The following is a 17,288-nucleotide window of genomic DNA, read 5'->3' on the forward strand; positions in this document are numbered from 1 at the left end:
CCTAGTAGGCATGTTGATTACATAGTTGGCTATTGGCAGTAAACTCAACCTTCATCCCTTCCCCTCTCTAGAGGTCTAGGGTGGGGGTTGGAAGTTCTAACACCTTATTAGGGCCTGGTCTTTCTGGTGATCTGCTCTGATGTTCATGTCATTAGCATACAAAAGACACTACTCAAGAGATCCCTAGTTTGGGGGAGCTGTATGCTCGAAAAATGGGGCAGGGAAGTGGAAGAGGCAGATACCAAATCACACAGGCTTCCCTGGGAGAGATTTACAATTTTATTATTAGGTTTTCCAAATCCTCAATCCAAGGCTTCCTTCAGAAAGTACTTATATATGAATGAAAGTCAAGCCATTTGCTTGCGAACCCTGGGACTCTGACATAATCATCCCAGCTCAAATTCTAGAAGGTGAGAGACTAATATTGATAATAAAGACTAATAGAACCATGTACCATTTTGCAGGTGACTTACCCATTGCTGAGCCCCAGTTTTCTCACTGTGAAACAGGGAAATAACAGCCTGTATCTCAGTGGGACAGTTTTGAAGAAAGCTGTAGGTTAACATCCGATGGCTGACGTGTGGTATACAGATAGCACATTATTTATTTATTACTCTTTTGTTTTTTAAAAGATGGACCTAATATATTTTATTTATTTATTTATTACGTAGTGCTGAGGATGGAACCAGTACCTCACAAGTGCGAGTCAAACGCTCCACTGCTGAGCTACAACCAAGCCCCTACTCTTTCTTATTACATTGTACTCACCTAGAGTCGAGAGAGAGAGAAAGAGACAGAGCCTGCTTTTGTTTGTTGCTCTTTTTATCCATTAGTTCGATGGCCATCACAGAAAATCCTGGCTAAAAAGAGGGTCATTCATACTATATTCCCCTTCCAGGATTGCTGTGACAGTTTGAAAAATAGTTCCCGTAGAGACAAGGATCACTACCACTAGAAAGAATAATGCTATGTTGGCCAAACTGCATCTCCTTTTAATTTTAACAATACATAATTGTTTTTCTGATTTATGCTATGACTGTTATGTTTATGAAACTCAGATCAGAAATGACTGAGGTACCTAATGTCAGGCAAGGGGAGCTCAGTACCTTATTCCATCCCAACTAACTTTCTGCCACTGGTCTTGGTTCTTTTTTTTAATATTTATTTTTTTAGTTGTAGTTGGACACAACACCTTTATTTCACTTGTTTATTATTGTATGTTGTGCTGGGGATCGAACCCAGGGTCTTGCACGTGCCAGGTGAGCGCTCTACTGCTGAGCCACAACCCAGCCCAGGTCCTGGTTCTTCATGGCATTTCTAGGAGCCAGTACCAACAGGTACTCCTCTTTCCCCATAGCTCTGTGCAGCAGCGCTGAAGGACGGCTAGACCAGGTAAGTTATTTGTGTGGTAGTGGACTTGACCTTCTCATCAGCAGGAAGAGACTCATTGGAGAAGAGCCAGGGACTAAACAGCACCAACAAGGCCAAAAGCAATATGGCACATAGGCACACCAAAGCTCCAATGTAGACCAGGCTCATTCTCCAAAGATAAGTCCCAGTTAGAATGTTAGAACATCACATGAATAAAATAGAACTTGGAGACTGTCCACTTTAAGCAGCTATTGAGAATAGAAATCCATTCTATTAGATGAATCACAAGACTTGATTCAGCATTTCTGGACAGCTCCCAAGGCAGTCAGCTTAACTTTACAAAGCACTTTTCCATTGCTTGAGGCCATTAAGTATTGGAAAGGTCTTGAATATTGGCAACCCTTCACTTCCAACTAACTTTCTGCCACTGTTCCTGGTTCTTCATGGAGTTTCCAGGAGCCAGGCTTCTCCTCTTCCACTGGAGTGACAACCCTCCCTTCCCCAGACTGCCTCCTGATCAGATGGAACACCTGCACTTCTCCCTCCTTCATATATGACTATGGACCCCTGAGACTCCTACGATCTCTGAATGAATTGTGGTTGTCAACAACTCCAAATCCTTACATAGAGTAGGAAGCAGAGACTGTCTTCCCTCTTGATCCAGCCACTATAAGCCCATGAGTGTAGATCAAGGTGGCACCTTTTACCTGGCTTGTGATTGATCTGGCTACCAACTCTGCAGATTCTCAAAGTGTGGTTCATGGAGCATCAGCACCTGGGAGCTTGGGAGCTTGTCAGAAATGCAGAGTCCCAGCCTCTCCCCAGTCCTGCTACATTGAAAATGCATTATAACAAGATCCCTAAGTGATTGATGTGCACACTAATGTGGATTCTTTTTAACTTCTCAGCTAAAGATAAAAAGGAGTCAGCATAAAGCAATAGAAAGAGACTTTGGCATATGATAGAACTGGAATCAAATCTTGCCTTTCCCTCCTCATTCCCTACAAACCTGTGTGATTCTGAGCAAATTGCTTACTCTTGCTCCACTGCATTTTCTCTCTGTATAAAATGGAAATAATATTAATTGATGGTTCTCAAAGTTGCCATATGTGACAAGGACCAGCATAAGGTAGACTCAGAGCAGGTGCTCAATGCAGGCTTCCTGCCCTCCTCCAGACTCAGGAGTCCAGAGCAGTGAATCTGGTGAGTCGGCCAGGCTCCAGGAAAATTTCATGGGCCACCCAACACAAGAAGCCTGACATGCAGAGGCTGTGGCCAGCAGCCCTCTCTCAAGCACCACAGATCATGTAGTCAAGCTCCAATGTGTGTAGAAATGTCTTTAGAGAGTATAGTACTGCGCTCAGGAAGAAAAGGGCAATAAGTGCCTGGGTGCATGTGAGCTGGGGATTTTTGTAGGCACTTAGGGAAGCAGAGGAAGGAGCTTGGGCAGTCCAGGCTTGGTCTGGAGCAACATCCAGCAGCCATTGCTGGCCCTGAGTGCAGCCTTGATGCCAGGATTGCACAGGAAGCAGAGGCTGATAAGCAAGAGAGCTTGCCAGTGGCCTGGCAATGTGTCCCCTCCTCCACATGACAGTGCCCACATTCCGGTCAATGACACTCTCCTGACAGCAAAGTCATAGGGAACAAATGTAGAGGCTTTTATTTCAAGAGCATAATTGAACCTCAAGACAGATTAGGGAGCTCCCTGCAAATGTCAGATGTGGTGTGAAGGAGATCTCTGCAGGGTGCCTGAGGCCACACTCTGCTGTTCCTCAGTGCTGTGGCCTAGTCCTTTTTCCCCTCTGGGGCTTAGGCCCCTGCACCAGAGGGAAGAGACTAGTCCCAAGGCCTTCCTCTCTTAAGATAAGACCCTCTGTGGGAAGGATAAGCAAATGTAGGTGCTTTATAAATCAGACTCTTGATTTGTGATTTCTCAGGGTGGTTGTCTTAGCAAACCATATCAGCCCCACTGTCCTCTTCAATTCTGACTGTGACATTTTGTAGTTCTAGGGGAAGGGTTGAGAGTGAAAGTGAGGCTGGGTAGGTCAGGAGGTGTGGTGTTGGATCAACAAGGTAGCAGGGAGGAGGGAGGTAGTAGTGGCGGTAAAGTTAGGGAGTGGAATGAGAGAGTGGGGCTGGGGCCCGGCCTTTAGCACATACACACACCCAGTTTTGTTCCTTTTTGATCTTAATTTCTTTTCATGACACAGTAAAAACTCAGTTAATTATATTAGAGATTTAACTTCTCTCTCCAGTTCCTTAACTGCAGGTAACTGAAAAACATTGCCCTGATCCTGGGTACTGAGAGATGCAGTTTACAGTTTTATTTTCAAGCTGCATGTCTAAAGTTTGACTAGAAAATACCAAGAGGTTACTGGAAAATGTGGTCTGTGGATTATTGACATAGAGAGTTATTTCTGTAGAAAATCCAGGAGATTTTGCCAAGTCAGAAGACAGATCCAAACTACCCAACCAAATGTATTTATAGGTTTAAAGTAAAGGTTGGGGCTGATCTCCAGGATGACATGCGTCGATGCCACCTCATCAGAGACATGATTGGACCAGAGAAGACTTTGGTAAATATCTTCTTACACCACTAAGAAGTGGCCACCTTGCCACTTTGTTCAGGGCCAAAACACATTTCAAGCAAGAACTCGTTTCAAGCAAGAATTAAAAACAGTGGGAATTTTAAAACTTACTGTCAGAGGAATTATGATTCTGTGGCCTTGTAGTAGGTGAACTCTTTTTTAAAAAATGGAGGCTGATACTTTTTAGTTTTTGAATTCTGCAGAACAAGCTAAATAATACCAGGGTGATAGATTGGTCATCTTGCTAATATGAATAAACTCAAGCAAATGGGTCTTCCATTGGCGCCCTGATGTGTCAGTCATTAATTCCCTACATAGCTCATCAGCTAGGCGGCTCTCAGGGAACTAGTGTGAAGAAGTATTGAAACTCTGGCAGAAATAAATGTGAGGATTGGTCATTCCTGACTGCTTATTGTTATGAAACAGTTATCATGTGTAAAATATTTTTATGAAAGGAGGTCACCATTGAATCTCTTTTTAAATTTTTTTTTTAGTTATACATGGACACAGTATCTTTATTTTGTTTATTTACTTTATATGGTGCTGAGGATCAAACCCAGTGCCTCACACATGGGAGGCAAGCGCTCTTCCGCTGAGCCACTCCCCAGCCACCTCGAATCTTTTTTTTATAAAGTTAAAAGGTTTCTTTCATACATTAAAATTGAAGTTTGGATTCCTTGAAGTGGCAGCAGAATCAGAAGTCCCATTATTTATACATGAGTTAATTTAGCTGCTTTTGTTTCATGAGGTCATCCTTGTCCAAATAATTTATGATGAAAATTGATCCTGAGTGTACTGTCTTCTGCTTCTCACCGTCTTGTGAGGGAGCTCACACACTTAGCACGTTCTATAGATAGATCTCCTTTTCTGTCTTCTCCAAGCATGGGAAGGCTGGTGGTAGTTGGGGTGGAAGGGTCTTGCTCAAGTGCTGCACACCCAGCCCCTGGCTTCCAGGCAGGGTGGCAGCACACACTACAGAGATCCAGGGCTGGGAAAGTGAGGCCTGGATCTGAATTCACCCTTGACTTACCTTACTGTTCTTGAGTAAGTTACTTCTCTGCATTTCAGTTCTCTATTTATAATAGGTTAATATGAACTGCCTTGTAGGGTTTTTATAAGGATTAAATGAAACAAAATCCATGAAGTTCCCAGGGAAGCAGGTATTTCATTAAGTAGATATTTATTAATGTGCCAGACACATGGTCGGTAGTAGTCAATAAATAACTCTTGAGCAAACTCAATATTGACTGTGCATATGATTCAGAATGATAAAATGGTTCCAACAATCTAACCAACACTGCAAAACACACCTATTTGTGGGGGTGTGGGGGCATCTCAATGTAAACTGGGCCTGAGCTTCAGGGTCTAGCAAGTACTTCTTGTGACCCAGCCCAGGGCACTTTCAGACATTCCAGGGTCTTCATGAACAATTTGCATCTCCTCAAATAAGACAGTATCTAGAGCCAGAGTTCTAATTTCAGTGGCTACTCTTTGGTTCTTTTTGTTTGGGCTGCATGTGCTTGTCCTCAAAAAAGGAAATGTCAGGTGAATCTTCCTTAGCAGTTGGTGGTACTGAGTGACAATGTCTCCTTGTTGGGAGTCACTCCTGCAGCAGAGTGAATGCCCTTTCCTTACAGAAGATGGATGCCAACCAGCGCTGGGATGTGCCTGAGGCAGTGGAGTGGATGTCGAAGCTGGCTGAGTTCAGGCCATTGTGGATTGAAGAGCCAACGTCCCCTGATGGCATCCTGGGGCACACAGCCATTTCCAGGGTGGGTAATCTGATGCTTCTGCTGCATTGGCCATTTATTTTTTTGTTTGGTTTTCCAGAAGGGTCATGGAAGATGCCAAAATTTCTTTGCATTTTCCCTTTTACATTTCCTCATGTAATATTTGAAATAATTGTAACATGTGACAAGTAAGTATGGGAGCTGCAGACTGTACTTCCATTTGTTTGAGAAACAAAGTTGCTGAAAGTTGAAAGGCTACCTGCCATCTGAAGATTAATAGATATGGTTCTCATACTTTATAAATATAGAAATATGACTGATATTTAGATATAGATGGTCATTGATTTAAAATGGCTCAACATATGATTTCCTTACTTTATGATGGTGCAAAAGTGATAGGCATTTAGTAGAAACTAGACTTCAAGTTTTGAATTTGCATCCTTTCCCAGGGTTCCAATATGCAGTACAACACTCCTGTGATGCTGAGCAGGAGCAAGCAGAATCAAGTAGCAGCTCCCACTCATCCACACGATCACTAGGGGAAATAACCAGTGCTCTGCAGTGTGCCGAGCTGCCAAGCTAGTATGTTCCATGGGTGGTGTTTGATGAGTTTTCTACTTAGTATCCTCTCCACTTACAATGGGGTTTATCATTATCCTTATTGTAAGTGAGGAGCATCCTCACTCATTCACCCAGAATGAAACAAAAAGTGTAGACTTCTCTGGATGTCTCAGAAGGAAAGGTGTGCTTTGTTAATGTCAATGTCAAGCCTCCCTGAGAAGGTTTCCTGTGTTTTCCAAGAGCCCCTGAGAGAAATCCACTCTAATTGGGAGCCAGCCCCACTCCCTTTCAGGTTCTGAAAGAACTTCATATATTAAAAGAAAAGAAAGAAACAACAACTCATACGTAAGGATATCCGAGAAGTTTTGTCTGTTTTGGAGGGCTTGCTCAGATTTATAGCATTGACCTTGGCAAGAATGCCAGTTGGTTAATTCATAAAGAGAACTAGAACTCTTAGGTTTTTCATCTTCAAACCAGCACAAACTCTGTCAGAAGCTGTATTAAGCCAGAGCTGCAGGATGAGTATGGAATACTGGCTAGGACTGGCTGTGGAATTTGTAGATGTGCTGGCTTCAGACCACAATGGCCCAGCATGGCTATCACCAAGCTGATATATTTGCTACTGGCAGCAGAGACATTGAGACTCAAGCCTTGTCTCTTCCCCTGGGAACATTTGCCTCTGACTTGTGTTTTCATCGAATAACCCTTTTCCCCTGCACCCTGTGCTATTGAGTTATTACATTCATTTGGTTTCCAGCCAAGTCTTGTCCCCTTAGGAATCATTTTCTCCCTGAGGTGACTTTGCATAACTCTGCTCTCCCCTATTAGGATTTGATCATTAAAAGTTAATTCTGAGCCAGGTGCAGTGGCGCACACATGTAATCTCAGTGGTTCGGGAGGCTGAGGCAGGAGGATCACAATTCAAAGCCATCCTCAGAAAAAGTGAGGTGCTAAGCAACTTAGTGAGACCCTCTCTCTAAATAAAATACAAAAATAGGGCTGGAGGTGTGGCTCAGTAGTCGAGTGCCCCCTGTGTTCAATCCCCAGTAACCTCTGCCCCCTGCAAAAAGCTAACTGTGATGGAGTAGTCTTAGTTCCAGGTTCTGGGAGGAACACTTCTACCTAAACTCACAGGTCTTACAAGTGTATGAAGTCAGAGGCTCAGAGACCTGTTCTTCCAGTTTTCTCACTAAATCAGCATATGATCTACTTTAGGTGGGACACTCATCAGAAACCTGTTTCAGGAATTCTCTCCTTTCCTTACTTACAGCCTCATGAAAGAGAAAAACCTGAGACATGAAGTAAAGTTGAATGGGATCCTGGGCCGAGTGCAGTAGAAAGAAGTGGGAGAAGGATGATGAGTGTGGTCTTATGTGAAAGAGGAAAAAAGAAAATCAACTCACCAGCTGGGGTGGATAGCAGAAGTGATAATGTAGGGAACACCACACTACAGGGGAGGGAATGAGAGCAAGAGTCATGGAGCAACTGGGGCCTCTTTGTTTAAAGAAAACCCAACTTTCCAAGGAATAGTTCTGAAATGGGCAGCTCTGGATGAGAGGTAATGGGACAGCAAGACTTTTCACCCGAGTCCCACTTGCCTTTGCTTCTTAGAGTTCTTTAAGGGTTGCTGCTCCCTAATGTATGCTGTACGCCTCAGCCCTCCAGCCCCCACCTCTGCCCACCTGGAGGGTCTCCTTAGAAACTCTTCTGGAATTTGATCCTCCCAGGTTTTGCCTACACAGGTGTGGGGATGTCATTTCCTCAGTAGGCATCAGAGGAAGGGGGCAAATGAGCCAGCTACAAGGGAGGGGTGGTATGGAGATACCTAAGGGAATGCAGGATGCATGCTGGGGAGGTGCTGGGAAGGCAGTAGCTGGGGCCAGAAAATGGGGTCCATTGCTCAGAGAATGCAGCCAGAGGGAGCCACTGGAGGATCACGGTGATGGCTGGAGGAAAGGGCGAGTGGACTGGTATGGCAACAGAAGTGAATTGGGGGTGGATTTGTGGAAGGCGAAGGATGGGCAGAAGGAAATAGGATGGGAACTGGGAGGCTCTTGCTACATCCAGGGGAGATGTAGAGTAGAGCAGGTTGAAGAGAGCAGACTCAGGAATTAGTGACAAGGAGGTACAAAAACTTGGTACATAGTCAGTGCCACACATAGACCATCTTAGAGTGGTAGAATGAGTAACTCAAATGGATTTCTCTCCTTACCTTTCCTTTTCTCCCTCTCTTCTAAGATAAAAGAACCAAGCAATCTTAAATTAGAAACTTCAGGAAGCATTAAATATTGTGTGAAAAGGCTCTTGAGAAACCATCTGTTGAAACTGAGACCTGCTACAATTAGGAAGCCAAGGCTTCAGGTGACTTGTGCATAACTTGGCCAAGTTCACACATCCTGCTTAAGGCAGGACAAGTGCTAGAGTAAGGGACACTGCCTTCTAAAATAAGGGCTATTTCTTCTGAGAAGTTGGCTTAATCTAGTGATTCACACATAAAGTAAAGTTGGGTGAGATCTCAGGCCAAATGCAGTAGAAAGAGCCTCCTCTGACTCTGGAATTGGCCTAAAGTTCAAACCAGCTGTATCATTCTAGTTTTGTGATTGGGGCACAGTTCTTACCTTGCACCTCTTTTTCTTCACCTGTAAAATGGGGCTACTGATGGCTCCTCTCCCGCTGGGTTGTGACTAGGAGTGATTGACATCAGTATTTTACATGGTGCCTGACAGGCAGTAAGAGCTCAGAAAGTGTGGGCTCTGGGTGTCAGTGATCAAGAGATGGGACCGGACAGGAGCCAAAGATGTCTGAGGTGGGCAACTGTAGAATCTTAGTTCAGTGCAGAGGAGCAGCTTAGGGCCTGGTGGCTGGTGAGTGAGGTAGCTTTCCAGGGCCAGGCAAGAGGATAGAGTAGCAGCATCATGTCTTGGAAGATTCCAGCAACTCACCAAGTGAAGAGTTCGCAGGTGAGCAATGGTCTCAGCCTTATCTGTGAAGTAGGATCTCAGTCATCTACATACCTGGAAAGGAGAGGATTTTGGAATTGACAGCGGCACAAGAGGGTTCTAGAATAACCACTGAAAAAAGGAGAAAGGAAGAGGTAACCTGCAGAAAGCAGAGGTTGGACCCTGTGTGTCCATGAAGAGCCACTGCTGAGTGACCAGGTCTTCTCCCAGTTCCACACCACAGCACAGGCCTTGGAGCAGGAGAGCCAGGAAGGGAACCGATAGCAACTGTGAGCAGTGCTTGCCTTTGCTCTCTGGACATGCGTTGGTCCCTCCACACACACATTCCCCTGGATATCTTCCTGCCAGTCTTTAACCTTCCCATGGTCCAACCCCAAGGATGTCTCCTTCTTCAGCTATAAATATTTTAAACACAAGGAGTTGTTTCAAATCTTATGAAAATGACACAAGACTGGCTTCTCTTGTAGGCACTGGTTCCATTAGGAATTGGCGTCGCCACTGGAGAGCAGGTGAGTGACATGTCCTTGACCACGGACTGAGGACCCCATTGTACATTAGGCTTCCATACCTGTTGCTTTGTGAGCTGGGAATTTTTGTTATTTTAAAAATCAACAGTTCCTTAGTGTCTGCAGTCAGATGTAGTCAAAAGGTTGCAGCTTTTTCTATAATTCATGGGACTCAGGACATTGATTTTTTTCCACATCAGAATGGACAAGGCAGCAATTTAAAGTTATGATCACAAGGGCAAACAATGGCTTCAAGAAAGCCAGCTTCCAAATTGAAGAAACATGATGGTATTTGCTTTCTGTGCTTATAAACTAAGCTCAAGTGCCTCCCAACACCTGCTGCAGCCAGCCCACGAGCCAAGCAGTGTGAGGAACAGATTCTCAGTTTTCCCATCAAAGGAGCAATACTGCTCTGCCATGGTTCCGTTTTGTCATTGTGCCACCTGCTCATCACTATTTCTGTACTTCATCCTGATGCTCCACTTCACTCCTACTTGCCAATCGACACAGCAGTTATTCCTTAATAAATGGCGGGCTGATGTGATCTGTACCTGACTCACACTGTCACATTCACAGATTTGTAAAGAAGTGAGCCCAAAGTCCCTGCCTGCACTGTCAGGGCCACCACATGCCAAGTGAGAATAATACAGCCCAGGCTTGCTGAAGACCTCTGATGAGTCACAGCTGGCATGGAATCACCATGTTGCCAGGCTTAGGGATCCTGAGGGCTAAGGCTGACTCTTTGTGTTATTTTTAATTATATTTCCAGTGCCACAATAGAGTGATATTTAAGCAACTCCTACAAGTGAATGCCCTGCAGTTTCTCCAGATTGATAGCTGCAGACTGGGAAGTGTCAATGAAAACCTCTCAGTATTACTGATGGCCAAAAAGTTTGGAAGTAAGGGCCCTGCAGAGGCTGCAGGCCAGACCTGTTTCTCCTGCCATCAGACCCCATGGTTCCCTTGGGGATCTTTGCAATTCACATAAGCCTGTAGTTTGCTGTGTTGGTTTCTTTCTAACTCTTCATTTAGCCCTAATCAAGGAATCTTTGATGATTTTCATCCTGGAATTTCATTCAGTATTAATGAATGGTTTAATCACCTTTGGGTATTAATAAAAACCACAGGGTTCTCTTTCATTCCTTCCTTTCTTTGTGCTACCTTTGGCATTAAATAGAAATTTCTTCTAGTTCCTGTTTGCCCCCATGCGGGTGGAGTTGGCCTCTGTGAACTGGTGCAGCACTTGATTATATTTGACTACATGTCAGTCTCTGCAAGCCTTAAAAACAAGTCAGTAATGTGCCATTAACTCACTTTGCCCCTGAGTAGTGCCCCTTGGTTCAAGCCACATTTTCTATGATTCTGCTCTCAAGACCAGAAATACTCAGAACCCGGTGCAGTGTTACAAGGGCCTAAAATGGCTTTAAGAAAGCCAGCTTCCAAAGTGAACAAACATAGTAGCATTTACTTTTTGTGTTCATAAACTGAACACAAACTATAACACAAAGGCTTTTAGTCTTGCTTGACTGTCCACATGGGGCAATAACAATGGAGACCCACCGGAGCAGAGTCATTGTTCCTTCTTGAAAGGTAAGCTCTTGGTAGCTGACTCACTTTGGTAAGTGTGTTGGGAGTGGAGTTTGAATCCAGACCTCCTCTCTCAAAACCAGCTCCATTTTCTGAAGCCAGCTTTCAGCACACATGCACTCTCCACTTCCATCCAGTCTCCTCTTCTGACCCTGGAGTCCTGTACCACCTGGCTGCAGCTTTGTGTAGTTAGTTCATCTTCTCGGCATGCCCAGGGGAACTTTATCATCTTGCCATGGTGAGTATCAAACCCCAAGCTTTGCACCTGCCAGACAAGTGCTCCACTGTAACCTCAGCCCCCAGGTGAAACTGAGATGGGATCCTTCCAGTCACTGCATCCATAAAGCTTTGCTTACTGTGCTTTTTGGTCTCCTAGAATTAAAGGTGTCTTAAAAAAGCTCAATTAACATGATGCACAGAGAGGGCATGAAAACAGGCATTGGAAAGGTAAACACCAAAATGGAGCCAGCACAGTAGTGCACACCTGTAATCCCAGCAGCTCCGGAGGCTGAGGCAGGAGGTTCAGAGTTTCAAAGCCACCCTCAGCAATGGCAAGGCACTAAGCAACTCAGTGAGACCCCGACTCATTTAAATAAAATACAAAATAGGGCTGGGGATGTGGCTCAGTGGCACCCAATCCTCAGTAACCCTCCCAGCCAAATAAAGGGATCTATCTGGGCACATAGCAGGGGTCCTTTATAATTGTAATGGTTTCTTTCTTTAATATTTAGAGTGAGTTCCAAAGGTTTTGTCACTTATATTGTTAGGCCAAATACTCAGGTGAAAATTGTTTTTTTCTTAAGAAAAAGGAACTAGGTCAAAAAAATCAGTTACTATTTATTAGCTTTTAAGTAAGTTTCCATTGGCAGATGTAACTGTGCTGTTTGTTTTAGTGGTCACATTTTGTTGACTGAGGGAGCACAAAATGCTGAGCAAAAAAAGTGGGAATTTATATACTTATATACTCATCCCCGCCCACCTGCCCAGAACCCTTCCCTAAACACTGGAGCATGTCCTCTCCACTCCAACATGGCATCACACAGAGGGCCTGTCTGTCATATAGGAATGCTCCATACATCAACCTTTATCAAGAGAGTACCAAGCTTAAAAAGGGATACTAGATATCATTCTTACCTGAATTTTCAGTGGCTCAGTGTGACTCAGGTAAGCTCTTGGTAGCTGACTTGGGACACCTCAGTATCCCTCAGTGCATTTCCCAAAGAAATAAGTAATAAAGTAATGAGTACACAGGTACTTCCTATTAATATGCCTAAACAATTTTATACTAAACCTATCTGTTCATCTGGAAGATGGAGGTTGACACCAGGTCATCCCCACTCCAATGAATAGGCTGATTCTAGCATGCAGAAAAACCACCTTCATAGGTTATGTTGCTTTTTCTGCTCTCATTTCAGTTCCTGCCCGTGGGAACAAGGGTGGTCCAGACCAACCTTGAGAAGTCCCAGGGGTCTTGAGGGATAGAAATAGTGCCACCAGTGCCTCAGTGCAGGAAGTTCCTGGTGCAATACTGGCAGTGCTGGAGGAAATGCCCGTACACCACCACACCGACAGCGCATGCCAACCCCACATGCTTTGTCCTTCTTTGCAGGGAACAACTATTCCCTGCTTATCTTTCAAGGCCCAACTGTGCTGTCTCATGTGGCTGTCTTCCTCCACAACCTGTTCTTAACACATGACACAGCACAGTCAGTGGCTTAGTGCCTGTGTCCACCAAAACCATGAGACTCATTTGCTAATTTCTTCATGCAGTCCCAGCACCAGGCTGCGCACTGCCTGCCTGCCACAGCTATTAATGATCAGGAGACTAAAGCAGCTTAGGTTACCTGTCCCCCTCCACCCCAAACATAAACACATCCCACCCTCCCACCACAAAACTAGAAAGTGGCTGACAGACTGACCCAAACCTATACTCTTCTAAACTAGTTACATAGCTGGAAAGAGACTCACTTGGTGATTTAATCTATTCATCTAACTTTGGGATATAGGCACCCAGGTGATTCCAGATACTTCATGGAATCTAAACTGATGCTTTTAGGGCATCACAGAACTTTTAGTTACCAGGAGCTTTGTGATTCACCTCAGCCCCCACATTTTACATATAAAAAGCATCCAGGGCACAGAAGGGCTTTGCATAGAAGCCTTTGAAATCAGCTAAGCCATGATGGAGTCCATTTTTTAAGGGAAGTCCCCCCTCTGCCTTAAGAAAAGCATTATATGGGGCTGGGGATTGGCTCAAGCAGTAGCGCACTTGCCTGGCATGTATGCAGCCCGGGTTCGATCCTCAGCACCACATACCAACAAAGATATTGTGTCTGCCAAGAACTAAAAACTAAATATTAAAAAATTCTCCTCTCTCACTCTCTCTTTAAAAAAAAAAAAAAAAAGAAAAGCATTATCTGATTTCGGGCATTATTGTCCCAATTTGATTCCCTCTTCTAGGATGTGTGAATATGTGGACCATCTGCATGAACATTTCAAGTATCCTGTGGTAATCAAGCAGGCTTTCTACATGCCTCCTAAGGTAAGCTGGGACTTGGGACACCTTAGATGCTGCTAGCCACTAATGTGCCCACGAACATAGGGCACAAAGCTCTAACTCCCCAGAGTTTATTTTCATATCTAGAAACAAATGGCTTTTTAAGAGATCAGAATCAAATTCCTAAGACCGGAAGGTTAGCATGGAGGTTAAATAGCTTGACAAGAATTCTTTTTTTTTTTTTTTTTTTTTTTTTTTTTTTTAATATTTGTGCATTTTTTTATTCCTTCACACATTGGGTGATGATCAATTCAGGGAAATGATCATATCTGGCACCATCAATTTACATTATTTCTTTATCTGAGTACATGCAAATTCCTCTCTTGCATTTTGAGATATACAATGTATTATTGTTAACTATATTCACACCATAGAACATCAGAATTTATTCCTACTATGAGAGGAAAAAAGGATGTGTACATATATATACACACACACACACATAGTTTATACTATATATACTATACTTTATACTATATATATTGTACACACACACACACACACACACACACACACACACACAAGGATTGAATCCAGGGGTACTTAATCACTGAGCCACATCCCCAGCCTTTTTTTTTTGTATTTTATTTAGAACAGGGCCTTTCTGAGTTGCTGAGGCTGGCTTTGAACTTGTAATCCTCCTGCCTCAGCCTCCTGAGCTGCTGGCATTGCAGATGTGCAGATGTGCACCATTGCACCTAGTTTGAGAACATTTTACTGCTTGCCCAACCTGCCCCTTTTTCCACTCCCAGCACCGTTTCCACTATTCTCCACAATCTCTGGCAATTACTATTCTACTCTGAATTTCTATGAGATCAAAAGACAAAGAATAAAACTACCAGAAGATAAAGCAATCTGCCTACTAGGTATAAACCAAATATTTATTTTTAATACATGGAAACACAATTTCATCTCACTTATTTCATAGAACAGAAAATTAATCTGCTTTAAATTATTTTTTTAAAATGATATACTCTCAGGCTTAAATTAGGTCATCCTCACGTCTTCTGATCTTTCACATTTGAGCCAGCAAATAGTTTCCATTTCTCAATGTCCACCTCAAATGCTATATTTTGTAAAGTTTACTATAACCTTTGAGTCAATCATTTTTTACACCAGAATTACAAGCAACTTATACCTCAAGCTAGTACTTTAGCCCTTTATTATGTAGTCAGATTTTTATCATAAAACATATGATTGTGTACTGCCAGCACATATATGACCTTGGGCTATTATTTATTCATTATCTGTGCTCTCAGTGCTTAACTCAGGATGGTTCTTATAATATTTGGTTATAAATGACATTCTGGATTGAATTATATTGGAATACTAGTTAGTATCATTCTGATAAGCAAAAAGCAAAATTCTGTCTTATAAACGTCCTTAGTTTGTATTACTCAGGTGTATAATCATCATTTAATTCAATAATTTCTTTACCATATGCTTGTCAGATGGCTTGTAGGTCATTGGTTAGTTCCCAAGGGGTTACAAAGCTTTGCTTTGACAATTTCCCCTGCTGCTCTCATTTTTCTCATGGAGGAGTGGACTTTTGCAGGGTTTTATTTTGCCAACCTGGAAGTGGTCTCTGTATTTCTTTCAAAAAACCTTGAAACTTTCTGCATTTCAAGGAATTTGTACATTTTGTAAAATTTGGCATAATTATATTCTTTTTTTTTTTTTTTTTTTTTCTTAATTTTTTTATTGTTGGTCTTTCAAAACATTACATCTTTCTTAATATATCATGTTTCACAATTTGATTCAGAATGGTTATGAACTTCCATGATTACCCCGTATACAGATTGCTGAATCACATCGGTTACATCCGTTACATTTCCATTGATTTACACATTGCCATTCTAGTGTCTGATGAGTTCTGCTCTCTAACCTATCATCTACTATCCCCCCACCCCTCCCCTCCCCTCCCCTCTTCTCTCTCGACCACCTCTACTGTAAAACATTTATTCCACTTGTGTACTTCTTCCTTACCCCTTACTTCCTCTTGTATGTAATTTTATAAAACCCTGAGGATCACCTTCCCTTTCCCTGCAGATTCCCTTCTCTCTCCATTTCCCTCCCCCCTCTCTTCCCTATTTAATGTTAATCTTCTTCTCCTGCTCTTCGTCCCTACTCTGTCCTTAGTTACTCCCCTTATATCAAAGAAGTCATTAGGCATTTATTTTTTAAGGATTGGCTAGCTTCACTTAGCATAATCTGCTCTAATGCCATCCATTTCCCTCCAAATTCTATGATTTTGTCGTTTCTTAATGCAGAGTAATACTCCATTGTGTATAAATGCCACATTTTTTTTATCCATTCATCTATTGAAGGGCATCTAGGTTGGTTCCACAATCTTGCTATCGTGAATTGTGCTGCTATGAACATCGATGCAGCAGTGTCCCTGTAGCATGCTCTTTTTAAGTCTTTAGGGAATAGACCGAGAAGGGGAATAGCTGGGTCAAATGGTGGTTCCATTCCCAACTTTCCAAGAAATCTCCATACTGCTTTCCAAATTGGCTGCACCATTTTGCAGTCCCACCAACAATGAACAAGTGTACCCTTTTCCCCACATCCTCTCCAGCACTTGTTGTTGTTGGACTTCATGATGGCTGCCAATCTTACTGGAGTGAGATGGTATCTTAGGGTAGTTTTGATTTGCATTTCTCTGACCGCTAGCGATGGTGAGCATTTTTTCATGTACTTGTTGATTGATTGTATGTCCTCCTCTGAGAAGTGTCTCTTCAGGTCCTTGGCCCATTTGTTGATTGGGTTATTTGTTGTCTTATTGTCTAATTTTTTGAGTTCTTTGTATACTCTGGATATTAGGGCTCTATCTGAAGTGTTTGGAGTAAAGATTTGTTCCCAGGATGTAGGCTCCCTGTTTACCTCTCTTATTGTTTCTTTTGCTGAGAAAAAACTTTTTAGTTTGAGTAAGTCCCATTTGTTGATTCTAGCTGTTAACTCTTGTGCTATGGGTGTCCTATTGAGGAATTTGGAGCCCGAACCCACAGTATGTAGATCATAGCCAACTTTTTCTTCTATCAGATGCCGTGTCTCTGATTTAATATCAAGCTCCTTGATCCATTTTGAGTTAACTTTTGTGCATGGTGATAGAAAGGGATTCAGTTTCATTTTGATGCAAATGGATTTCCAATTTTCCCAGCACCATTTGTTGAAGATGCTATCCTTCCTCCATTGCATGCTTTTAGCCCCTTTATCAAATATAAGATAGTTGTAGTTTTGTGGATTGGTTACTGTGTCCTCTATTCTGTACCATTGGTCCACCCGTCTGTTCTGGTACCAGTACCACGCTGATTTTATTACTATTGCTCTGTAGTATAATTTGAGGTCTGGTATCGCTATACCACCTGATCATGGCGGCCGGCGAGGAAGCAGCAATTCCAATGTCTCCACTTTAACGGGACCAGAAC

General features: G+C 42.9%; 1 protein-coding gene across 1 annotated transcript in view; it reads left to right on the forward strand.

The window, feature by feature from the left end:
• Positions 1-17,288, forward strand: part of LOC144372307 (mitochondrial enolase superfamily member 1-like) — a 44,784-nt gene that overhangs the window by 19,501 nt on the left and 7,995 nt on the right. Inside the window, 7 exon segments of the mRNA XM_078035690.1 lie at positions 1,358-1,392; positions 3,860-3,947; positions 5,597-5,731; positions 9,678-9,719; positions 10,486-10,615; positions 10,907-11,006; positions 13,764-13,845. Coding sequence (XP_077891816.1) covers positions 1,358-1,392; positions 3,860-3,947; positions 5,597-5,731; positions 9,678-9,719; positions 10,486-10,615; positions 10,907-11,006; positions 13,764-13,845 — 612 coding nt within the window.

This window comes from Ictidomys tridecemlineatus (genome assembly GCF_052094955.1).
Source record: "Ictidomys tridecemlineatus isolate mIctTri1 chromosome 12 unlocalized genomic scaffold, mIctTri1.hap1 SUPER_12_unloc_3, whole genome shotgun sequence".
NCBI classification, from domain to species: domain Eukaryota; kingdom Metazoa; phylum Chordata; class Mammalia; order Rodentia; family Sciuridae; genus Ictidomys; species Ictidomys tridecemlineatus.